The sequence below is a fragment of the Mustela nigripes genome, chromosome 3, assembly GCF_022355385.1.
Source record: "Mustela nigripes isolate SB6536 chromosome 3, MUSNIG.SB6536, whole genome shotgun sequence".
In the NCBI taxonomy this organism is placed as follows: domain Eukaryota; kingdom Metazoa; phylum Chordata; class Mammalia; order Carnivora; family Mustelidae; genus Mustela; species Mustela nigripes.
Genome location: NC_081559.1, coordinates 48,104,027 through 48,129,594, shown reverse-complemented (window position 1 = coordinate 48,129,594; position 25,568 = coordinate 48,104,027). Strand labels below are relative to the sequence as shown.

The 25,568-nt window shown below is 44.6% G+C and overlaps 1 protein-coding gene across 1 annotated transcript; it reads left to right on the top strand.

Annotated features, from left to right (window-relative positions):
• Positions 1-4,987: 4,987 nt before the first annotated feature.
• Positions 4,988-25,258, top strand: RND3 (Rho family GTPase 3). Its single transcript, XM_059393950.1, has 5 exons — positions 4,988-5,439; positions 5,934-6,021; positions 17,621-17,730; positions 21,655-21,789; positions 23,223-25,258. The coding sequence occupies exons 1-5, from the start codon at positions 5,290-5,292 to the stop codon at positions 23,472-23,474; spliced, it is 735 nt and encodes a 244-aa protein (XP_059249933.1). The 5' UTR covers positions 4,988-5,289; the 3' UTR covers positions 23,475-25,258.
• The last annotated feature ends 310 nt before the right edge of the window (positions 25,259-25,568 follow it).

Here is a 25,568-nt window from a genome sequence, read left to right as displayed (position 1 = left end):
TGCCCCTGACAGGGCAGTCAAGGAAATAAAGATAAAGATTGTCTTCCAAGAGAACAAATTCTTCCCAGGTAACAAGTTCAATCCATTGAATTTTATGAACCTTTCCTTCATTTCTCTGTCTTCAAAAAAAAAAAAAAAAAAAAAAAACCAAAAAAACAGAAACAAACAAACACAAACCTCCCATTTTGTTGCTGTTATGTAAGGCCAGCTGAGTGACTCTCACGAGAAGAGACCACCTCAGAGCAGAGCGAGCCTCTGCCTTTATTTACACGGTGAACCTCATGTATTTGAAGCTCTTGCCTAGGCACCATCTTAATTAAATTCTCAAAGAGAATGCCCATGATCCATATCCCTAGTTTCTGACATGACGTCTATGACGTCACCCTGCACGTGTTCTGGTTTCTCTGACATCCCTCTGCCCTGCTGCTCATGCCCGTGAGAGACCCATGCTTTCTCCTCACGGTGCACTTGCTCCTTCAAACGCTTCTGCTGGAGTCTGAAGAGAGGCAGCAACTGTGAATAAACAATGAGGAGTATGCCTTACAATAGTGCCCCGGGAGCCGAGAGCTTCGGAAATACAATGAACCTGGAAAGGGGGGATGTCTGTAGCGGGTTTCTGACTGTCTGAAAGCATGATTATGGAAGCAGCCTTATTTCACAATGTGGAGGAGACAGAGGTTACCATCCTCTTGCAAGGATGAACCTAAGGGAAATAATTCAGTCTGTGTTTGCCCAAGGCCAGACAGTGCATTCGTAGAACCTGGACCAAAATCCAAATCTGACTTACAGTCCAGAATAAACACAGAGCTGCTGTTGTCTAACTTCTGATGCGACCCCTGGATGGCTCTTCTCTCGCACTTAGCCTTCTCTCCAGGCCTGGCACCAACACTTTTTTTGTGTGTCAGACAAAATGTAGTTTGGGGGTGGGGGAGGGGGGGGCTTCCCCTAATAAATAAAGGGTTAATCACAAAGGAAAGAATTCTCAAGCTCAAACCTCTTAGGGCAGCTGAATGCTGAATACACATGGTTTATTAGCCAAGCCGTTTTGAAATGTTTGCTATTTTTTCTCTCTCTTGAACTTAGGGGTTAAGGAGGAAGGATAGAGTAATAGGAAGGCCAACAGGGAGAATAAGAAAAAGAAGGGCATTAAGTAATGTATGATCCCTTGATGGGCTTTCACATCTTCCAAACGAATGTTTTTCTTAAGGGAAAAACTTGCCTTGCCGTCCAAAAGTCTAGTCTCTTCTAGGACTTTAGATATCATTTCGATCTGAAAATCTCATTGAAGATGAGAAGTTACACCAGAGTTTAACAGTTAGTGAAGTAACAAGGGCAGAACTAAACTCGGAACAATTCATTCATTCATTATTCATTCATTCATTCTTTCGAGTAATCATGTTACTACCCAGCTTTAAGCACTCCTATGTCTGACTCCATATTACCCTTAGAATAAAGTCCAGGGCACCTCGGGTGGCTCCATTGGTTAAGCGTCCAAGTTCAGCTCAGGTCATGATCTTGGGGTCATGAAATCAAGTCCCACAATGGGCTCTGAGCTCAGCGTGGAGTCTGCTTGAGATTCTCTCCCTCCCTCTCTTCCTCTCTCCCCACTCATGCTCACTCTCTCACTTTCTTTCTCTAAAATAAATAAAGTTTTAAAAAATAATAATAAGGGGCACCTAGGTGGCTCAGTGGGTTAAGCCTCTGCCTTCAGCTCAGGTCATGGTCTCAGGGTCCTGGGATCGAGCCCCACATCAGGCTCTCTGCTCAGTAAGGAGCCTGCTTCCCCCTTTCCTCTCTCTCTGCCTGCCTCTGCCTACTTATGATCTCTCTCTCTGTCAAATAAATAAATAAAATCTTTAAAAAATAGTAATAATAAAATCCAAATTCTATGATCACATAGCCAAGGCCCAGTTATTTAGTTCCTACCTGTTCCCTTCTGCTCTGCTACCCATTTTCTCTCCCCGTTGGGAGGACCCAATCCCTCTGGCTCTCCTTCTGTTCCTCAGACCTGCCCAACTCTTCCCCTGCATGGGACCTTTCCACTCTCTGTTCCTTTCCTTTCAGGAGAGCTTCTCGTGGCTGATTTGCTCTCATCGCTCTCATTTGCTCATCATTGAAGACTCAGCCTCCTCAGAGAGGCATTGCCAAGCCACTGAGTCTAATCCCTACCTACTACGGGTTATCGTGCCACCCTTTTTTTTCTCCATAGTGCTTAGCACATTCATTCTTATTTATGTACCTACCTCCTTATTGTCTCTCTCTGTTTTGAAATATGCACTCTGTGAGAGCAGCAAAAGGAGCTGGCTTGTTTACTGTGACATCTACCATTCCTAGAAATGGGCCTGACATGTAGCAGGTGCTTAATAAATTTCTGTTGAACTAAATACTAAGTGAATTTTTTAAAATATTGACGATCTATGAGACACTGAGCACTAGAGATCCAGAGAAGGAAAGGAAAGGATTCTTGCTCTAATGAGACTCAGAGACTGGTATTCAGGGGGTTGGTTTTCTACTCTATTACACAGCCATTAAATTTCACTCAGCAACTGGCAGATTCCTGGAGATTCAGGTCACCTGATTTCCAAAAATAGTCATCCACTATGATTTCAGATTATTCACTGGTAAAGTGATTATACTTCTCACTTTGCCTGGGACAGACCCTGTTTACGACTGCTGTCCTGACATAATCATTAGTAGTACCTTTTTTGCTCTCAAAAGTGCCCAGTTTATATGACAAATTACCTACCTATTCACCGTCCGTCAAATACTAATAATTCATAATTAAGGCTAGTTAGAGTGGCTTATCCACATAGACAATGTCAATTCAGTAATGTGTAAGGTCACATCCTATCTCTAGAAAAGGGCAACTTATAAGTTAAAAATCTGAGAGAAGCGAAAGGTAGATCTAGTCTCCCAGTTCCAATTAGTGAGTCCATTAATGAGGCCAGTATTTCCCAAGATATGTTCAATAATTCTAAGAAGTGTAAATAAGAGTTACATGCAAAATAAAAAATAGAGCAGAGATTTTTTATTGTACCACAAACTATTCTGCAAAGTTCACTTGCACCCCCTCATCATCACTATTATGATTCCCATTTTACAGATGATCAAGCTGAGGCTCAGAGAGGGTGAAGAACTCGTCCAGGGTCACACAGATCCACTTCTTGTTGATCTTGACCCCAGCCATTGTTCCCACTGCTCTTCGAATGAAAGAACAAATAATTGGATAAAAGCTTCCTGTGCTTAAATAGGGCATGCCGGGTCAAACTATGCTATGTAGGCTACTTTTCCTTAGAACTTTTTTTGTGTCTATAACCGGTGCATCTTGAAGGGGTGAAAAGGACACAGTGTCTCCATCATTCATGGGGACACAGGACAGTTTTTTCTGAGGAGGACTGAAGTTCTGCTGAGAAAACTTTGGCCAACTCTGCTTTGGGAACTTGATTAGGGCCAGCTATCCCTTTATCTGGGGGTCAGCCCTACATGTGTGTAAACACCCACCCACACACTGGGTCTGAGGCAGGGTCTTGCTTTGCCGTGGGGGTGGGGGTGCCTCCAGTTTTTCTCTGCTCTGAATGGGAGACAAGACCATCCTTGGATGCATGAGGCTTCATGGTCTTACCATCCAATACTTAACATCTCTGCCTTTAACCCCCTTTCAGTGTCTTTTCATTTCCCATACTGAACATTCTGGGCTTTCTTTCTTTCTTTCTTTCTTTCTTTTTTATTTTTGTTTATTTATTTGAGAGAGAGTGAGAAAGAACGCAAGCGGGGGTGGGAGGGGCAGAGGGAGAGAGTGAGAAGCAGACTCCTGGCTGAACAGGGAGCCCAATACTAGGTTCCATCCCAGGACGCTGGGATCATGACCTGAGCCATAGACAGATGCTTAATTGACTGAATCACTCAGGTGCCCTGCACGTTCTGAGTTTTTACCTCACCTTCTCATTTATGAGCCTAGAAGTCTCCACAGAGGTACCTATAATATTTTTGACCAATGTCCTAACTACAGTTTAATAGCTGAAACCTTTCCATTTGAAGCACAGGAGACAAAGATGAGAAAAGAAGGACTTCTGATAGAGAAAAGAGAACACGTGCATAGTCATTCTTGCTCCTCTTTCAGATTTTGGGGGTGGGTGGGTAGGGGGATGGGTGAGAAAAATGAGGGGTGGAGGGAGCAGAGTTGTACCCGCACTTTCCAACTAAGTACCTTTGTGTTTTCTGGATACATCTTTGATTCTAGGGAAGGGGAGGCTACAGATAGAGGAAATCAGGGCAGAATCAGATATCCTGTACCTGTTCTCCTCATTGCAGCCGGGGCAATGGCTGCCTTGCCTGTTTGGGCTCCTACTGCAATAGAGCTGAGTTTACAATGGCTTTTGCACTGAGTTATAAGCATCTCCTGCTTCTCTTTTTTCTCTGTTCCCACCTCTTCTACCCACTCTTCAAAACCTTTCTGCCTCCTCCTGAGTGACTGAAACTGACAGGTTTCAGAAGCCAGTGTGTTGCGGTGACCTAGACAAGCCAGTTCCCGCATCTGAAATAGCCTGGCTTAGCTATTGTTCCATGCCCTATATACGTGATACAAACCATTTCTTTCTTAAAAAAAAAAAAAAAAAAATACAACCACTTAACCCTTCCTAACCCAAGAGAGCTTGCTGTTTTTTAAATGATGGTTTTAACTTGGATGAGAAATGCTTTTGCTTTTACAAATGTTCATGAGGCTTATGTACATCAGCCCCTATTGAAACGTTTTTAAAGGAATCCTAATAAAAATCCCCATGCACAGACATTCCGTTTCCCCACCTCCTGCTGGACTCCCACAGTCCCATCCATCAGCAAAAGCATGGTTGGGGTCTTCAAGTTGTCCCAGAGGCTTAGTCTGGAAATAGATCCCGCACGGTCCCCCTAGAGGGCGCACTGTTTACATTTTCAGGGAGTAACGAGAGGGCGCTTGCTCCCAGGCTCCATAAAAGGGGAGGAGGCGGATCGGTTTCCTTCTCTCATTGAGAAAGAGGATTGGAAGGCCGGGCGTATAAAGCCTTGCGGAGAGCGTGAAACAAAGCAGTCGGATCGGAATTGGACTTGGGAAGCGCGGTGTGGAGTCAGGCGTAAAACTTGTTGGAGGGGAGTAACGAGCCTGCTCCTCCAGCCCCCCGTCTGCGCGGCGCTTCCAGAGTTCCCACCAGCTTCGGGTTGTATTTTTTTATATCTGCTTTTTATAGACAGAGAAGTATCTATTTTTCCTCTGAAGAGAAAATTCCTGTTCCAAGAGAAAATAAGGCAAGATCAATGAAGGAGAGAAGAGCCAGCCAGAAATTATCTAGTAAATCTATCATGGATCCTAATCAGAACGTGAAATGCAAGATAGTAGTAGTGGGAGACAGTCAGTGTGGGAAAACCGCGCTGCTGCACGTCTTCGCCAAGGACTGCTTCCCCGAGGTGCGTGCGGCCGGCCGGCCGGGGCTCGGACGCGGGAGGGGTCCGCCGGTGGGGATCCCCCCCCCCGGTCTGGGGTTGGGCTTCCCCTCGCATTGCCCCCCCCCCTTCACCCCATTTTCTGTTCCTAAGCAGTCTTTCTTACTACTTTCCCCCTGGTGAGACTGCCGGGAAAGGGAAAGTGAGCCGGAACGTTTCGGGGACGCGTCTGCACATTCCGCTGTTAGCCTCTGAAACTTGTTCGGTCCTGGGTGCGGAAGCGGAACCCGGGCGGGGAGGTTTGGATCCTCACGTCTTGGGGAGCAGGGCGGTGCGGGTGACGAGGCTGGGGTTTCAGAAAGGGGCCGCGTGTCTGGCGGGTGGGATTTTTTTATTATTATTATTATTTTTTAATCGGGGAGTGAGGAAGCGATTTTCAGAGGGTGTTGTGCCGGTGTCGTGCTCTGTGGATAACCTCTTTGCCCTCTTTCCTGTCTCTGCCCATTTTGTTTGTCCAGAATTATGTCCCTACAGTGTTTGAGAATTACACGGCCAGTTTTGAAATCGACACACAAAGAATAGAGTTGAGCCTGTGGGACACTTCGGGTAAGAGAGTCCTCGGACCGCGTGGCGCTTGGGGCGGGTTTCCAGCGGCACCGGGTGCGTGGCGGGTCTCGGGACCCCGCGCGGCACGCTCCCAAGCGCCCGACCGCGCGCCAGCCGCGCACTCTGCGCCCCTGGGTTAACTCTGCCTCTTCCCAGGGATTCCCGCGGTCCCTGCTGGGTGAACGTTTTGTCCCTTCTGGGCGGGGTGGGGGACGACGAGGGCTAGGGGGGAATGGGAGTGGGGAGAGAAGGGCGCTGTGTGCCCGCCGGGTGACCCCGCGGTGGAAGCGCTGGTAGCCAGGTGGCCGGGGAGCGGCTGGCTCGGGGGGGAGGGGAGGTCGTTCCCCAGGCGCTATATGGGCGGCCAAGGTGGCCCGATGGGGGTGGGGGGAGAATGCGTGCGGGCCTCAGGACTACCGGGCTCGCGGCAGGCGCCCCTGCAGGAGCTAACCTGACGACTGTCGGAGGCGCGGGGAGCGCGGCGGGAGTGGTGGGAGGTGGGGGAGAATCCCCGAAGCGACGCAGTTACGTGTGTATTCAGCTTTGGGGTGGGGGGAGCAACGTGAGCGCAGGCAGCCGCGGCGCTCCTGACGCCTACAGCCAGGAATGCGCTGGTGGCGCGGGCAGCACCCGGCGGAGCGGTCGCCGGCCCTGTCTCCCGCCGCCCGCGCAGTCTCCGTGCGGATCCCCAGATCCTACACCCCTCGCCAGCCCCAGTGATCACGCCGCAGCGCGCACCCCCACCCCGGCCCTCGCAGTTCTTTCCTATTTCATCACCCTCTGCCCGCCTGCAAGGCCGCGGGCAGTGCTCTTCGCCTTTGACCTTTCTGTCCAGTTGAATTACTGGCATCGTGGTGAATTATTTTCAAGGGTCCGGGGTTCAAGGCCGGGTTATCGCTTTCTGTGCGCCCACCCACCTACGTAGTGGGCGGTGGTAGGAAGGACGGGTACCCCTGGGGAGGTCCTCAGCACGCGGCTATTAGGGATCTGGCCTGGGCCTGGCTTGGTGGGGGCGGGAGACGCCACCTGGAATCTCGGGCTGGTACCCGCCCCCCGCACCGCAGTGCTCGGAGGATCGGAGGGGGAGAGGAGGAATCCCGTTTCACACAAGGGTGTCGCCTCTGGAGGAGGGGCCACCGGGGGAGGCCGGTTAAGGCCCCAGCGCTTGGGTCTGGGAGCTTAGCAGGGAGTCGGGCTGCTGCAGGTGGACCGAGCCAAATCCCGGGTGAAACTAGCGAGGAGGAGCGCGCAAGTGCCAACATGCAGCCGTTGCTGTCAAGCAGGGAGGCCCCCGAGGTGGACCTGCGCCCAGCTGGGAGTGGCCTCGTGGAAGTGCTTCTGGACTCTGCGAGCTTCCCACAGCCCTGGGTTTTAACTTCTGGAGCCCCCGGGGCGGGGAGGGGACACAACGGGATTAGAGAGCAAAAGGAAGGCACCAGACTGACAGGGTCGCCAGAGGCAGTCCCTGCACAAAGGCAAAGGAGAAGTCTCGGCACGAGCGCCTCTCCATGGCCGGTGCCAGATGCGCGTAGTGTTGCGGTGGGAGGCGCTGAATTTGTTTCCACCTGAGTCAGGCTCTTCCTCAAGCTTGGACAAGGGTAACAGAACCAGAACCTCACAGGGTTTTGTACTGGGCTGTGCACGCACCGTCTCGCGACTACAGGCACCGTGTGGATAGACAGAATGGAAGTGTATTAATTAATTAATTTATTTATTTATTTTTATTTTCAGTAGTTCCTATTACCAGAATTGTAGCCTAGTACTTAATGCGCTCTGATTCCCAGACATACCGTGATATTTGTTATGCCTGGCGTGCAGGACAGCTGATACAATACTAATAATTAGCGTCAGTACTTAACCCTCCCCCAGCCTGTTTGGACCTAATGTATAATAAGAATTACTTAGGCATGGGGTCTGTAATTCTGATGCAGTGTTGATAAAAACCCGTGTTTAGATCTTAGCTACTGGTAACCAGGAATTTCTCTGTGCAAATCCCTACCTTCCTGAGTCTCATTTCCTCATCTTGAGAAAAAGATACAGAGCTAGACAGTGTGCAGGATCTCTCTTAGCTCTATGCTTCTTGGCCTTAGTATACCAGACAGGCAAGTTCTTTTGTTGACCGGGACCTCCATGGGCTTCAGCTCTGAGTCCCAGTGCATCTGGCATCCATCCTGGGGTTTTTCACCACCTACACAGCAAGCCAGGTTCTGAACCGGGCCACCCCTTCCTGGTGGATTTAGGAAGGAAACTCACTTGGGTAGGGAGGGGGCATGCCTGGCTTTATAGGAATGTTGGTCTTGCCTTCCCTGTATCCTGCTTCGTGAATCACAGGACCACCAGTGGAGAATTTAGATCAGGCAACCAAAGGGCTAAATTGACATTTTTAGAAGAGAAAAGGCACATTGTTTTTTCAAAGGCTAGAAAACAAACAGAATGTGGTCACTTTACAGTTGGAGGCTATGCTACATGTGTGCAAGTAAAAGCACTTAGATATTCTCAAATATTTAATCCAGGCCTGAGAGTGTGTAGTCCCTGCACACCTAACATCATGCTTTTCACATAGTAGTCATGGGGTAAAATCTGTTAAATGAAAAAATGAATAATCATATGCATAGTTTCCAAGGAGATAAGATTCTCTGACATTTATTACCACTGAATTACCTGTGCACAAAGAATGGCAACTTTATAAACACTGCCTTTCATCAGATTAAGGATAATCACCTGAAATGAAGTCTGTAGTTGAAATAATCACTGGTATTTTTATTTAATGAAACAAAACCTATGCATGTTTAACTAAGATATAAAGGTGTCAAAAAACCATGATTAAGAAAACATCACACTGCAGAATTATCCAGTAACGAAATCTTAGTCGGAATTTAGATCTATACAAATGGGTGGAAAAAAGGCATAAGGGGATTATTTAGAATCCTATTACGCTGTTTGTGAGGTGAAATGTTAGTTAAGCACTGTCACCAAGCACTTGTTAAATTCTGAGAATAGATTGTTTCCACCAAAAATGGTTTATCATCTATGAGTGAAAAACGTCTAGCAAGAACCATTGTATCAGCTATGATGCAGATATGATAATCATATTAATTACCGAACATTTTTCTACTTCTTAAGGTTTTCATAACAAATTTCTGAACAGCATTATATTTTGACAAATATTTGACATTTTCTTTGCCCACTAAGACACTTGTTTAGTTCAGGTTGTGAAAATAATTGCATATGCCTGATGGCCTCTTGATAGATTTGTTTTTTCCAGGTGCTATCAGTCTCTCTAGAGAGAACATTCCACCCAAATTTGTTCTTTAAAGTCCTAAATGTCAGATTTTCCTTCCCTTCTAGAACTCTGTGAAAGTTAACGATTAATTAGAAAAATGAGGTATGCCTCACTTCTCTTAGGTAGGAAGAGAGCATAAATCTTGTCCTTTACATGGTATTCACATCCTGCCTAGCCTCCTAGCAGAGGGGCAGACATTTAAGAGATGCAAGTAGTTGTCTTTTTGTGGCTTCTGTACTTGGACAGCTTCTCATCAGGGGTCTCCTTTTCCTCCCAGCAGTCATGCAATTATGCATAGGCAGAATTGCTACTTTGGGTTTAGGAAAGAACATCAAGTGGAATTAGGACATGTGGGGCCTCTTTGCACCAAGAGAAGAGAATTCACTCCCCACTTTTTGAGGCACAGATCTTAACACTTTACACGCACCTCCCATCTTTCCACACCTACTATGAACAAGGCCCTCTGCTAGGCCTTAGAGAGCAGTGTTAATTTATAGTCGCGCCCCTAAGAGTCATACAGCCCTGGTGGGGCAGAGTAGGGAGAAAGAAGCTCTTCCTGCCTAGTGTAGCTGATAATCAACTTACGTTGAGCTCATTTTGTCTGGTTCTTGTATCCAAGAGCTCTGTCCCATCTGGTTGCATTGTATTTTCCCTAGTGGGTAGTCCTTAGTGCTGATGCCTCTTTTAGATCCTGCTCAGGTAGGAAACAGGTCCTCCTTCCCACCAATTAAAGCAACCACAAATGGCAGTTTGCCACTTGATTTCTTATAGCTTCTTGAAGTTAGTCCAGCTGTCCCCCAAAGTAAACAAAACCTTTTATATAATGTCACCATAAGTCCTCTAAAATGGGGATACTTAAAGGTAGTCTTTGGATGCAGATTTGTCATAGTCTGGGCTTTAATGAGAAATAGACTACCGTTTCAATCAACGAGGTGACCATTTCTATTACTGGTTGTAGAAATGCTGGTATTGACTTTCAGATACATTCAGTGAGTTCCTACAGAACAATGGGTAATGGTTTCAACATTTTGAAGTGATAAGTGAGACCAAAGTAGTTCTAATATCTTGTGTTTCAGAATGTGCCACATTTGCCAGGCATAAGCAATTTGTAGCATGAAGCCAAATGCCTACTAATAATAGGAACTTAGTCACTTAAGGATGACCATATCTTTTCCTAAGTGATTTGATTGCAGTGTAATTTCAGCAAACGTGATTTAAGGAGTAATAATCATTCATGCCAGCTTTTAACCTGTGCAAGTTAATGCACATTTATTTAAGGTATATTATTAGTTATCAAATACTCAATTCAGCTGCTAAAATCCCCCCACAATATATTACTATGCTCTTGCCTCATGAACACTCTTTTGCATCTTGTCATGATACAAGCTGCCTTTTAGTCCATGGGTGCTAAAGTTAGCACTTCCTGTGTCAGTTTTTAGCATAATTAACAGAGAATGTAGTATTCTTTAAAATTTACACTTGAAGGAAAAGGGAAAAAGAAAAATCTCAATTATCCTTGGCCTGACTTTGAGGACACACTCCCATAGAAACGAGTCAGTGCCTATTACATTTGTACCTTACCCACCACATTGGAAGAATGGTCTTCGTGACAAGCACTGAATTGAAAGATTTCTTAACAGGGATAGAAGTATTTCAGCAGTGTTGAGGATTAATATATAGTTAATCCAGAAAAGCAGCTTCAAAAGAGTTCACTGGTTTCCCCCCCCCCTTTTTTTTTAAATTTAATATGTGAATTGACCTGTTGAGGCAAGACCTATAGAAATGATTACAAAACCAGTGCTTTTAAGGTACTCTTTGTGCAGGAATTCTGCTAGATGCTGTGGGAGCAGGGGTGGGGATGGGACAAAGCAGTTCCTGGCCCTTGAGGTACTTACTGCCCCCCACACTCCCCCCACACCTGTCCTTGGAACCTTAGTCCTTGTTTTTATAGGAGGGTGAGTCCAGAGAGTCTAAAGCCAGATTGATCTCACAGAAAGAAGATCCAAAGAATAGTTGAAGGCCACTGGGTCCGCCCAGGCCCCTGACTGGTGACTCATTCTCCTTGAAACCCACCACAATTCCTTCCTTATCTCTAGAAGTTGACTCAGTTCTTAAGAAGTCTTTAACATCTCTCCCACTTGAAAACATGCCTACATTTAATGGCTATCAGTGAAAACAAGATTCTGAAAGTTGAAGAATTCTCGCTTAATCTCATTAGAGAAAGGAAGAGGGCAAGAATTTCCAAAGGAGCCGGAGAAGCAGGAAGACTGTGACTCTCAAGGGCAAGGGCACATTGTGGGAAACCAGTTGGATTTTAAGGTGATAATGATCCCTAGCAGCTTTGAGTTTCAGAACCAGGCTCAATTCATTGTTCACCTTGAAACTCTGTAGGAGATGCAGATTAAAGCGAAAACAGCTCTGAATTTGTGTGGTGATTTTCAGTAAGCAATATATAAAACTATACTTGGAGATTTGTCCACCATGTATTTAAAAAAAAAAAAAGTATAGATTCCCTTTCTAATTCTTCATCTGTTTCTAGACCTTTTAAAAAATCTCCTTTAGTCATGTTTTCTCCCATCCCAGTCTGGTTTCTTGCTAAATTGTACATTTCCATGAGGTGTCCAGCTTGAAATAACCAGACGTTTCTTCATTAATCCAATTCTTGCATGGAGATATGACACCAAAGACCAGTAGTTTTCTCCGATTAGCTCACGGTGCCTGGTGGGCTGTGCCAAATGAATTAGTTGTGCCTTTGCCATTTTCTGAGACCCTTGAAACATCGTCTCAGTTACGACATATTAGCAACTTCACTCAGAGACCCCCTTGACAAACGAATTTCATCGGCATGGAATGTAAGCTGCCTCAAGTTTCATCAGGTGTTGTGCACGTTGGTTTTGAAAACACAGCGTGTGGCAAGGCGAATTCATGCATGGGACTCTCCTTCAAGGAGTTGGGTGCTTCAGTAATTCCATCAGAGAATCTTCCCTCTATTACGGAATGATAATGTAAGTTTGAAAATACCTGTCTACACTTAGACTCTGAAGTTCTGTGACCTACCATGGTTCTTCTACTTGAAGTAAAATATTTGGAGTCTTCTATTTTTTCAGGTATCTCAATAAGATTAGGAATTTAAAGCTAAAGCTTTATTCAGCGCTCAAAAACAGCAATCATTTCTGCCTCTTTGACTTTCCAACTGTGGACCTGCATTGCCCCCAGAAATTGAAAATATTGATTGTATTTTTATTACCATAAAATACAGGGTACACAGAAGTACCCTCAAATGTTCATAAAAATCTGTTCATAATTCTTACTAATCTGAACTTCTAAAGAAATAAAGGAAACAGCCTCCCTGGGAATGTCGGTTTGCATATTTATGAGCATGGTGCTTAAAGTGCAGGCTACTTGGGGAAATCATTCTGCAGAATCTTCTGCTAAGTCAGACAAAAAAGTTCTGCCCAGGCTTGATTCACATTCATTCTTTTTTTTTTAGGATTTTATTTATTTATTTGACAGATAGAGAGAAGGAACACAAACAGGGGGAAGTGGGAGAGGGAGAAGCAGGCTCCTCACTGAGCAGGGAGCCTGATGTGGGGCTCCATCCCAGGACCCTGGGATCATGACCTGAGCTGAAAGCAGATGCTTAACAGACTGAGCCGTCCAGGTGCCCCTTGATTCACATTCGTTAGATGATTGCTGATTGGAAGCTTTCACTCTCAGTAGAGATGGCATGAGGAAATGGAATCTGGTAATAATTGGGCAGCTCCTGTAGGCTCATATGTTAGCTGCTGTTTGGTACAGATGTTCTCTTGCTGACCACTAAAAATACCAAAGGTTCATATATTTTCTCGGCCAAAATCATGCGGTATTCCCAGTTACATTGTTCTTGGTAGGCATTTCTTAGAGGAGATGGGGAAGTTTTTCAATTTCAGGTTCAAGGAAAGGGAGTGGCGTTTATGAAATAACTCAACGAGGAGGGTTTGCAGCTCTGAAACTCCTGTAAAGCCTCAGTGTTTGAACTGGTTTTGCAAAAGGTTCCATAAAGCCTCCCTTTTGGGCATGAATCTTCTTACATATACATTTAATTATGGACATATATGGCATGTTCTATCTTTGTGTGAGGATGACTGAAGCAAGCAGCTATGCGTCTCAGAATTAGTTTCTGGGTGAGGCACTTTGTGACTATTCTTGGGCTGGAAACACTGCTGTCACCCGGAATTAATGATCTTGAAGACAAAGATAATTAGACCTGAAGTTTCAAAAGTGTTTTAGAACTTTGCTGATGTTGGCCAAGCCTGAGGAACTCTGAGAGCCCCCAGTGCACCCTGATTCTGGTCTACCCAGAGCAAAGCTCTTTGACTGTATGGGGCGGGGGATGGACACACTTTGCATATGTGCTGTAGTTGTGTCTTGACAGTACAGAGTTTTCTGGCGTTTTCCCTTTGGAGGTCTGAGAGGTGAATTAGGAAGGACTTTGGAATAGCACTGTGTGTTTCGAGTTCCATGGAGTGGGGCCGAAATGCAGCATCTGGGAATTCCGTAGGCATGGAGCCTGGTGCACGCGCTGAGGGAGAGTTGTACTTGACAAGCAAAGCTCGGTACCTGGACTAACTGAACTAGGCCTTAGCACATTCCTGGGCAGTAGAGTACTGGCCCTAGGGTACTGCCCTTTCCAGTTTGGTACTTCCTTACTTACAGAACGTGGGGCGCCCTTCCTTGTGTTGGGTTCAGTCCTGCGTGTTTCCTGGAAGCTTTTTATGTGCATCTCCTGAATCTATGGTAAAGTTAACTGTTTTTTGCTCTTTGGCTTCATGGGATGTTTTAAGACTTTTCTGGAGGGATGTAGGAGTTCGAGGCAGACACAGTCCTTGTCCTCGGCTTGCTTTCGGCTCCTCCTTTTCGTGTCACTTTTCCTTCCCACATTGCTTGCCACTTCCCAGGGGCATTCCTGGAATTCCTCTTCTTTTTCCCTTGGCTGGTGAGTTACACCACGCATGCCAATGCTTACACCCCACCCTCTCCAGCTTTGCTTTTCTTACTTCTTTGTGCAGTAGCACGGGCTTTACGGGAAGAATTCAGAGTGTAAACAGAGTGGACACTGTCAAGTGACACAGGATTTTTTTCCTTTTTTTTAAACTGAAGGCCCTGCTTAGCTGATGAATTGTTACGAGTTTTTCCTGGTAGAAGAGTTCTCTATAATTCTATATTGTCTTTTCTTTTTTTCTTTACTGCAAAACAGTAGAAACAGATTTTTTGATCTGAGAAGTTTTCACCTGAAGCCTATCAAAAAATAAAATTAACAAATGGCCTTTTTATTTTTAATGGCAAATTATTCTTATAGTTAGGGGTTAGACAAATTAGGCTTATTATTAATAAAGGTGGGGACTAACTACTTTTATTACCACCCTTGGACATTTGTTGATCTGAAAGTTTTGCCGTTCATTAGCAAAAGTAATAAGATCGGATCAAAGTGTCATTCCTAATTAGATCTTGTTAAAGCTCCTAAAAATTATACCTCTGTACCTCACCAAGCAAGGTAGTTTCCTTCTCAGGAACCTTCACATACAAATATATTTTCATTCAGAATACTAAGCCCAATAAAAATAAAAATAGAAACAGACCTCCATAGGAATTTGGTTTCAGTTGCAAACTCTGTTTTCGTTTTCAAGTCAGGCCAGTGTCTGCATTCTACAGATATATGGGTATACCTACTAAGCCAGAGGCCAGCTCGCTTGATAGTAGTAAGCAGGGGTCTCCAGGCTTGTCTGAGGCCTGAAGACAAAGCTGGATCCTCTTCGTGGCCATATGCTGGGTGGGGGAGGGAAGCCCGGTCCACAAAAGGGAGAGAGGGTTATTCTCTGCAGCCCCATGGTGACTCGAGTGCTGAAACCATTCCTCTAGATTTTAAAGTAGTCCCAGTGTTAATTATCCTATTTTAGCACCTTGGTAATTCCCCAGATGTCTTTCCTAATTTTGTATTGGGCAAATATGGTCTCCATTGGTAGGTAGAGTACTCTTTGATTCAAGATCAGGGGGAGTACTCTTACCCAGTCCTCTATGTCTTCCTGTCTGGAAAGCACCTGGAGCTGCCTTGTTGAGGTCTGATTCAGGCTGGAAAGTAGCCGCCATGGGTTAGTTGCATTTTGTAATGTGAGTGATTACCTAGAAAGATCTCCGAGGCCTTGTTGGCCTCCTGACCACTGGTATTGAAGAGCTGTACTTTATGGATTTGGGGTCCTGTTCCATCTGGCCAACTTGGAAAAGAAGAGGAAGTCGCTGCGTACGTTTCTAGTATTTTGGATTTCCACTCTGCCATGTGGAATCTTCTGACTCTTGCGTTTGGCAAGAGACTTTCTGAATGTTTAGGGAAGAAACTGTTACAAAGTTGGACTTCGGACCGAGAAGCCAGAGAGGCTGTAATGGAACTTCACAGAACAAATACAGAAATAACCATAATACTCGGAAACAGTGATAAGCCACCTCATTCTGAGACCTATCAAAAATGTTTAAATTAGTGAGCTGTTTGTGAATTACTCTCTTGACCTCAGAATTCTTCAAGTGGCTGAAAAAGCAGTCACAACTTGTCAGAGACAGCTTCTTTCCAGTATGCATGTCTTAATATTTAAAATGACTTGATTTTCTTTTTCTTTTCTTTTTTTTTTTAAACTCTAAACCCTTTAAGCTTTTGGAAAATGTCCTTCAGTTGTCAGTCTCTGTTACACCAGAGCCCTGATTCCAGATGTGTGTAGGGAGCTACTGTAGCTTGTGAAAAATTCTGGCTTAGATTTCTTCCTGGTTCCTAGAACATTTGCGTCTTCCTTGTAGACACAGCCGGCTTGTGGTTGTCATGACCTTCCTGAAAAGCAGCCAGTGAAAAGGCCACAGTGCCCGTGGGGTCAGGTAGTGAGCTAGGGACCCAAGATAGAGTGTGGAGAGGGACAGTGCACCTTGACTCTAATAACTTGGAGATCTCCAGAGCAGCCTCCTGAAAAATGTTGATTTGATAGAATTGTAAAGGATTGTTTTAAAAGCCTCTTCAGTCGCTCTTCTCCTGACTTTGACTGTGGAGGTTTGATTTCTCAGACGACAACATGGCATGTTTTTCTGCTGGAAATGGAAGGTGTTGTCAAAATGAAATTGGGTTTCAAAACAACTTCAGTAGCTTAGATTTTCTTTCTCTCTTCTGGACTCAAATGTGTATGCATGTGAAACAATCTTCACATGATGGCTTGTGAAATGTCAGAACACACATTCAGTATACAGAATATGGTTGATGACTTCCTTCAAGAACAAGTAACATTGGCAAGCTGTGTTTAATTTTGTAGTCCCACCATTTTATAATAATTGACTTCATGTAATGGCCCATTCTTTGGGATTCTTAAAGGAATAGAAGAGATTTTTCTAAATGAGGAGATGGTTCTGGGGTTGTATTAATTGGGTGGTAACTTGAACCTTTCGGGTACCCTGGATTTAGCGTGGGCTGAGATCCTTCCCTCTCCAAGATGGAACTGTGTGAAAAAGGGACATCATCCAATATGACATTTATTACATTCTTTGGTTGTAACAGGAAGAGAGCCCATATAGGGTTTGGGGGTAAGCTTAAGTGAGCAAGCTCACAGATCAGTGGCTTCTCTAAACTTGTAATTTTGCGATAGGGTGGCTTTGTGTTTGCTGCACTTCTCCTTGCAGAGCTGGCCCTTTCTTCCCTCCCCCACTCAGCGCCATCCTGTTGTCAGAGAGATCCTGAGTTCTGGTCTCCTTCCCAAGAAGTAGCGCCATTTATGGCGCTTGCTACCACTCAGCTTGTAATATCAACAACACAACCATAACCGTATACCCATCCCCCACTAAGTGCCAGTCCCTGCCCGGGTTCATTTAATCCTGGGTCGGTACTGTTGTCATCTTCATTTTAGAATAGAGAATCAAGAGACACAAGAACCCTGAATCTCCCTTGCCCCCCCCCCCCGGCCTTCAGGGGCGGAGATAGATTTGTGCCCCAGGTCCCCTGACTACTGATGCTTCCACCCTGCACATCACCCATGTGCTGTTAGGGATGGGGGACTGTGCAGATTGCAACCTAAGGTCCTGGCTGCTCCCCTTGAATTTGAGACAGATGCCCATGAGGCTTCATTGTCTTCTGGTAGAAGTGGAATATATTACCCCTGGGCTTTCGCTGGTTTGCATTCTTTTCTAAGATGAGAAGAGGTGGGAATGGGGCCATGTGACAGTCAAGGGATCTAGCTCAGAAGGGTGGAGTTCATGTATGAGGGATACATGGAATTTTGATCTGAAAATGTGTGTATCTCTGTTCCTTCTCAGGTTCTCCTTACTATGACAACGTCCGGCCCCTCTCTTACCCGGATTCAGACGCTGTGCTCATTTGCTTTGACATCAGTAGGCCAGAGACTCTGGACAGCGTCCTAAAAAAGGCAAGTGCTGGGGACGAGGGCCCAGTTCAGTCTGGCCCATGTGTAAAACAGACACGGGAGGTTGGCTGGGGGGGTCCAACACTCTGCTTAATACTGCGCCTACGTATTTCGTAATTAGAAGATTGGAAAAAAAAAAAAAAAAAACCCATACCATACTGGTGTTTCCACACATACTTGTCACAAGTTTTTTTTTGTTTTTAAATATTTTATTTATTTATTTGAGAGACAGAGATCACAAGTAGGCAGAGAGGCAGGCAGAGAGAGAGAGAGGAGGAAGCAGGCTCCCCGCTGAGCAGAGAGCCCGATGGAGGACTCGATCCCAGGACCCTGGGATCATGACCTGAGCCGAGGGCAGAGGCTTAACCCACTGAGCCACCCAGGTGCCCCTGCATGTCACAAGTTTTGATGATGAACCTGCGTAAGAGTTTCTTTCATTTTAAGAAACAAGATACCCTATAAAGAGTCTCTGTGTTTATCCTTTGGGCAGAAAGGTACAGCTAAAAATAATGATACTTGATTACTCTCAAGCACGTGTCATCTTTTTCCGTCCTTCCTTTCCCCTATAGTTTGCGCCTTAGTTACATTGACCTCAGCTTAGTGAAATGAATGCAATAACTGCCCTTTTAATAAAGAAGCTGTGCTTCGATAATGATGTTATTTATTAGAAATAGAACTGTCATACAGGGGGAGGGGAGGTGTGTTTACAGACATTAGACAAAGTGAATTGTGATCAGAGAGCAATCATAGAGTAATAAAAACGGGGGTTGTAAACACCTGAAAGAGAACATAGCCGGTTTCTGAGGGTTCGTGAGGTTTAGTAGGCGGAAAAGGGCCCTGAGCAAGCTCAGGCTAGAAGCAGGAGGAAGGGGGCATGTTGCAGGCTGGGTCACAGATCTCTCCTACAGATCCTGGGGAGACCCGGAGGGAGGAAGAGTGTTTCTGGGGCCTCCACCAGCCTAGGACTGAATCTCCTGCTAGTCCCAGAAGGCATGTGTGTGTCCATGCATCAGCGTGGATTAGCCATTAGCTGTTTTCTCAGTCCTGGCCTGAGAGCTGGGAGGTTTCAGAACCAGACCCTTCTGTAACGCACCCCCCCCCCCCACCCCTTGCATTGAGGCTTAGGCAGAGAATGTGGTTGAGAGCAAGGTAGTGTTTTCATTATCTTATGTGTTTTTGTTACTTTACATTTCCCTGTTAGACTTGCTTGTCTCGGGTGTCATTAGGAAATTAGGATTTGGACGGTGATGCAGTCATTCCTCACCCCTGTCTGTTTACCAAACATGACAAACACAGTTAGCTTCGGGAAGGATGAATTTCTTGAAAGATCAAAGGCTCTTTTTAACTCTGTTCAGTTTTCAGTAATGTGTTTTCTAACGCAAATAATGCTAATGTTTGTCAGATTCAGGCAGGAATACACCTTTCCTGTCTTCAAGGCTTGTGAACAGTTGCTAGACATGCAGAGGGAGGCCAGAGGCATTACACAGCCGAGGAGCAGCGTAACGACGTGTCTACGGCTTGTCTGTAGATGAAAGAGATTGCTTATTTACTGGGGTGTTCACTTGATGTAGTATCAAGTTATGCATAATTTATGATGAAAAGCCTTGCTCTTGTTTTATTTTGCCTTCGTCTTCTGAGACCTAATGAATAGTGACTCTGGCCTTAGAGATATTAATGAATATGTTTTACATTTGTGTGAAGTTTAAGGCTCGTGATAACCCATGCTGTGCTTTGTCTTGATTAATTGGCTCTTTAAGTCCTTGAATATCAGAGAGTTTCGAGTGACATAAAGCAGGATAGATCTTTTTATTTATTTATTTATTTTCCAGTTCATCTACTTGTTGCCATCTAGCAAATGGTAGATGCTTCTAAATAACTCCGGAGGAAAGGAAGGGGGAGGTCGTTGATGGATCAATTAGGCTCTCGTGGAAAGTGCCTTTAGTCTGCCCTAAGTACACGTCTGGACCTGGAGATGTCCCCTCTAGTGGTCTTTTATTTTTATTTTTTTTAAGATTTTATTTATTTATTTGACAGAGAGAGATCACAAGTAGGCAGAGAGGCAGGCAGAGAGAGGGGGGAAGCAGGCTCCCTGCTGAGCAGAGAGCCCGATGCGGGGCTCGATCCCATAACCTTGAGACCATGACCTGAGCCGAAGGCAGAGACTTTAACCCACTGAGCCACCCAGGCGCCCCTCTAGAGGTCTTTTTTTAAGAGTCCCATAGGATGTCCTTCTGTTCTAGTATTACATTCATGGCTTTGTCACCCTTGCTCTTCTGTGAATTCCACAACAATGTCTTAATCTTTTTAATGACCACAGTACCTAGTAAAACACATGATGCATATTTATATGTGTGGTCTGGGAGAGCCAGCCTGGGTCCTGATATCCACCCTCCAGTCCCCCTTCTCCAGGAGCCAGAGCTCTCCTGGGAACACTCTGAACCCCTGACTCCCGTCCTGATGGTCATCTCAAGCTTGAGGAAATGAAACCACAAAAAGCTGTTCGCTCTTAAAAGATGACAATTGGAATTCCTTGTTAGGCATTTCTGGAGGTTCTAATAATTCTGGTTAGGTGACGCGACAACTAGCCAAGTTGGACTAAATTGAAACATTTAACAACTTAATGTAATTTAAAACTAACTTAAGGGCATAACAACCATAGGAGCAGATGCTTCTCTGAGAGCTCAAAAGATGGGCCTCTGTAAATGTCATGGTCTGTGTTGTTCTAGTCTCTTGAATGGAGGGTGTGGTTTTTTGTTGTTGTTGTTTTTTGAAGATTTTATTTATTTGACAGAGATAATGAGAGAGGAGGACAAGCAGGGGGAGTGGGAGAGGGAGAAGCAGGCTCTCCTCTAAGCAGGGAGCCCGATCAGTGCGGGACTCAATCCCAGGACCCCGAGATGATGACCTGAGCCAAAGGCAGACACTTAACTACTGAGCCATCCAGGCGCCCTAGTGAAGTTATTAACATTGTCTCCTGTCCCTGATGCGTCACTAGAAATTTCAGCCCATGGTGGCTGTTCAGTCCTTCTTGACGGAATTTGTGGATGCATCCCGTGCTTGCGTTGACTCTGCCTTATTCCCAGGCTTCCATGCAGAGAAATTCCAGCTCAATGTTCTGAGGATCTAGTTGCTTGTTAGAATATATAATTATTCCTAAGGCACTTTTATCTTTCAGATACCCTAATAATTAAGAAATTAATGAAGCTACTACCCCCAGCACGTCTCTTGCAGTAGGGATGGATGATGAGTCACAGAGAGAACAGATTATGTACATAAGTGTTCCCTAATGGGTCCACTTTAAAAAGTAGTAAAACTTTGGGGCGCCTGGGTGGCTCATTTTGTTAAGCATCTGCCTTTGGCTCAGGTCATGACCCCAGGGTGCTGGGATGGGGCCCGACATCGGGCTCCCTGCTCAGCGGGGAGACTGCATCTCCTCCTCCCTCTGCCCTCCCCTCCACTTGTGCACACAGCGGGCATGCTCTCTCTTTCTCAAATAAATAAGGACAAAAGTTTTAGGAAGTAGTAAAACTTGGGATGCCCGGGTGGCTCAGTCAGTTAAGCACCTGCCTTGGGCTCAGGTCATGATAGCAAGTTCTTGGAACCCAGCCTTGCGTCGGGCTCCCTGCTCAGCAGGAAGCCTGCTTCTCCCTCTGCCTGTCACTCCCCCTGCTTGTGCACTCTGTCTCTCTCTGAAAAATAAATAAATCTTTTTAAAAAATCATGAAATTTAATATCTGAAAGATACTGAAAGATAAATGTGAATTTGCTTCTTCATTGGAAGTGACACTTTCTTTCAGATGTTCTTTTTGAGTCCCGTTCCCAGTGTCTGCCGGTGGAAGAGTTGTTGACCAATATGTAGATGCCTTTGTTAATATATAGATGTACTTTGTTAATTTTCATCTTTCTCCTCTCTTCCTGCCCCCATAGTGGAAAGGTGAAATCCAGGAGTTTTGCCCCAACACCAAAATGCTCTTGGTTGGCTGCAAATCTGACCTTCGGACAGATGTCAGTACCTTAGTAGAGCTCTCAAATCACAGACAGACGCCAGTGTCCTATGATCAGGTATGTATGTTGTCAGGGTGCAGATGTGGCTTTCGAAGAGGGACACAGTCTCATTCCTAAGAAAATAAAAGTAGCTGCTCTTCTAAAGGTTCAGCCAGGGGTCAACTCCAGGTTGAATAAAGGCTCTTGAGTAAGATACAGAGATACAAGATACAAAGGCTCTTGAGTAAGATCCCCCATGTTGGGATGGGGACATCTGGAGAAAAGGGCTGGCGATTTGGTGCCTCTGCCTTTACAGCGACCATCAGAGCCCCCCATGACAGCCCATTGCTCAGGTTGTGAAGACTGCAAAGTGATGTGGAGCAGACAGGGGCTTGGCTGAGGTTTTGATGGCACTGATGCCTGGCCCTCTCGAAAAACTTCTTGATATTTTTTTAGCAGTTTACTTTATATAAGGATTATATAAGGATAAATGTGTATGCATAAATTAAGACAAGTTTAGGGACCATCTTTCAAAATGTGAAATGCCCTGTCATTGAGTAGGGTAATCACATGATACTTGATTACTGAGTATATAAACGGTGGGTCATATTCAGCCCTTTGTCGGTCTCTGCAACTCTCACTGGGTTTAAAGTTAAATAGGTCTAAGAGATGATGTGGTCAGATTGGTAATACTCTTTGAGAGAGGTAATCTTACTTTACACTCAGCAGTACAATCAAATAGTTAAGGAGGACATGGCCAGTGAAGGTAGAACTTTCTATAAAACTGTCTTCTAGAGATGAATCATTTCTGTAGGGGTTTCCCCCAAGTGTCTAGAAGGGAGGCGGATCACTCTCAGACGTTCATTCTCCTACAACTTAAAACCAGAATTAAAGAGAGTTAAAGTTAACCAGCTAGAATTTTCCTTCGTATTCATCATTTTAAATACTGCAGTCATGTTTGTCTTACGTGTCTAATTAATAACAACCTAGTTCCTTCAGCAAGTCATTTTGGTCCACACATGCTTATTACTGTCTACACCTTGTCTGGTCTGTGTTTAGAATGTCCGTATGTTGTGTTTCCCACAGTTCTGGATGCCACAACAGGGTTACTCCTTTTGGCCGTCCAATTCAAAAAGGGTTCTAAATACCCTTCCCTCCCCTTGTTTTTTATACAGCCTATTCACGAATCTTGAGCACCATTTACACTCGAGAAATCAGACTTTCGCACCTCTGGCAAGTCAAGCACTATCTATTGAGTGATGATAATTGAACATCTTAGGGGACTGAGTCTTGACCGCAGATATTTATGAAATGATTTATTATTAAAATTTAGTATGAATAATTAAAATTTTTAAACCGAGAGGATTTCTTTTGCAGTGATCCTTGGGAAAGACAGTTCGCATATTAGAAATTTTTTGCGCCGCACTGTTACTTTGTGGTTTCGGGAAGACCCTCTGTAACTTTCCCCCGCGACTTATTGCCAATTATGATGGCGTTCTTTTGCTTTTCAGGGGGCAAATATGGCCAAACAGATTGGAGCAGCTACGTACATCGAGTGCTCAGCTTTACAGTCAGAAAATAGCGTCAGAGACATTTTCCACGTTGCCACCTTGGCGTGTGTAAACAAGACAAATAAAAACGTGAAGCGGAACAAATCACAGAGGGCCACAAAGCGGATCTCACACATGCCCAGTAGACCAGAACTCTCTGCAGTTGCTACGGACTTACGAAAGGACAAAGCGAAGAGTTGCACTGTGATGTGAACCCCCAGCCCGTTCTCTTGAAGGGAGGACAAGGACGCCTCGTGTAAAGAACACAAACCGCAGACAGAAAGGTGACACCCGAGTGACGTGCACAGCCAGAGTCACATTCTGGAGGCTTAGGAGGTGTTGGAAAAGAGGCTCATCTTTTTGGAATCCTGTCCTTAGGTTCGGCATGTAGAACAGGTGGTGACGTGAACACATGGAAGGGTTTGAAAGTGTGACTTGAAAAATAGGCCAAAAAAGAGAGATTCACATGGGCTAGAGGTAGATAGGAGGAACACAAGGACCTCCCCGGAGAAGAATCATGCTCTGAATGGTGCTTGCGTTTTTGTTTTTCTTCGTTACAGTCTATTCATGGATCTCTACTTTGATTTGATTTTTAAATGTTTTAATCTCCTTTACAGAAAAGTATATATTAATATACCGTCCTCATTGGGGAACTGGCACTGTGACCTTAGCGTTTAGTTTTCTAGAGGATGTGATCTAATTTCCTCCTAGCTCATCATTAAAATGGAAATTGTATCAGGACCCATGGGATATCCAGAGGAAAAGTTGGGGAGGCTTTTTGAAATCTTGCCTTCCTGAAGATAGCTGAGCAAGGTGGTTCCAAAGAAAGGCTTTTGGAGTCTTGCAAGATACACAGACCAGCACTACAGAGATCAAAGAGATCAACTGGAAAAAAAGTTGTCCGTTTTTATTCAGTCTGATGGTTCTGTTCATCCTTGTGATTGTCATGAAAAAGTGGTAAATTGCTCAGTGTGATATTTTTGTGCGCTGTTTAGAAAAGAGGGTGTGTGATTTCTTTTGCCATCATTGATGAAAATGCAAAGTCAAAGAAGAGGTGTCTTGGTTTGACGTCCTAAAATGATCCAAGGGGGTAAAATAATGTTAGGTACTATTTTCGCCTGAAGAGTTGATGAAGGAATAGTAGCAGAAAGCACAGTTTGTGAGTAAAGCTGTCTGGAATTCAGTCACCAAAAGTGCAAAGCAAAAGGCCTGTTAATTTTGGGATGAAGCTCCAGAAGTTGACAGCATCTAATGATCTCTTGGTTTATTTCACTTTCCTTTAAAAGAACAGCTGTTAAGAGAAGGACCCTCTTACCTAAGCTTTAGAGAATCCTTAAGAGGAAAAGTCTGTGATGTCAGTCCCGATGCTGTACTCCGGCATTTCCAGAGAGGGATTGCTAATCATCACTTACCCAGACTCACCCAAGGCCCGTGTTCAATACTTGATTGCTGTTGTTAGATAAAATAATCAGCATTTAAAAGAGTTTACAGATATTTTTTGACCAGTTCCTTTTAGAGCTTCTTTCAGAGAAGAAACCAGATCTGACCTGTTTATTGTTGGCGCTTGTTGAAAACGAGCTTTCTTTCCAGTGATAAAGCTTCATTTTTGAAGTGTTGAAGCTGTGCTCCCATTAAATTGTGGCAGGAGAGGAGATTAAGGTAATTACAACACTCAGTTCTTTGTCTCACAAGCACTTTGTTTTGTCTCTGCAAGAAAATACCATTCTAGTCATTTCCCACGAAGTACAGACGTTTTACCAACAGAACATGCTTTGGTTGATGCCGCATTATGCTTTGGGCAGTGTTACAAGATAGCTGGCAAGTGCTTTCTGTATTTAAATATTGTAAAGAGAAAAATAAGTTATAACTGTTAAAAGCAGAACTTTCATTGCATTTTTTTAAATGTTGAAGTCACTTTGTATGTTTGTTTGGTCAATGTTTCCGCAGTATTTATTAAAACATAATTTTTTTTTCCTTCAAATAAAAAAGTAACCATGTCTTTGTCTAAATGTGATTCGTCTGTTATTATCTACTTCCTGATTTAACTGTTCGATTTTGTTTAGTAGAGATGATGTGGGCATCTGGCCTCACGTTTTATTGAACTAGTTGGCTTTGAAATTTTTTTACTCTAGCCAGTAGTGAAAGTTTCCTGGGGATAGGAAAATCTGCCTTGATGAGAGGTTTTCATGAAGGTTTCAAATCATAAGAAGAAAATGGGGTATTAGATAAGTGATATCATAGACAAAAAGAGCTAGGGTACTGCATAAGATTAAAAAAATAAGGGAAGGGGGGGGTGCCTGGGTGGCT

Coding starts and splice junctions, on each gene's coding strand:
- RND3 (XM_059393950.1), top strand. CDS start 5,290: ATGAAGGAGAGAAGAGCCAGCCAGAAATTATCTAGTAAATCTATCATG. Junction 5,440..5,933: donor CCAAGGACTGCTTCCCCGAG/GTGCGTGCGGCC, acceptor TTGTTTGTCCAG/AATTATGTCCCTACAGTGTT. Junction 6,022..17,620: donor GAGCCTGTGGGACACTTCGG/GTAAGAGAGTCC, acceptor GTTCCTTCTCAG/GTTCTCCTTACTATGACAAC.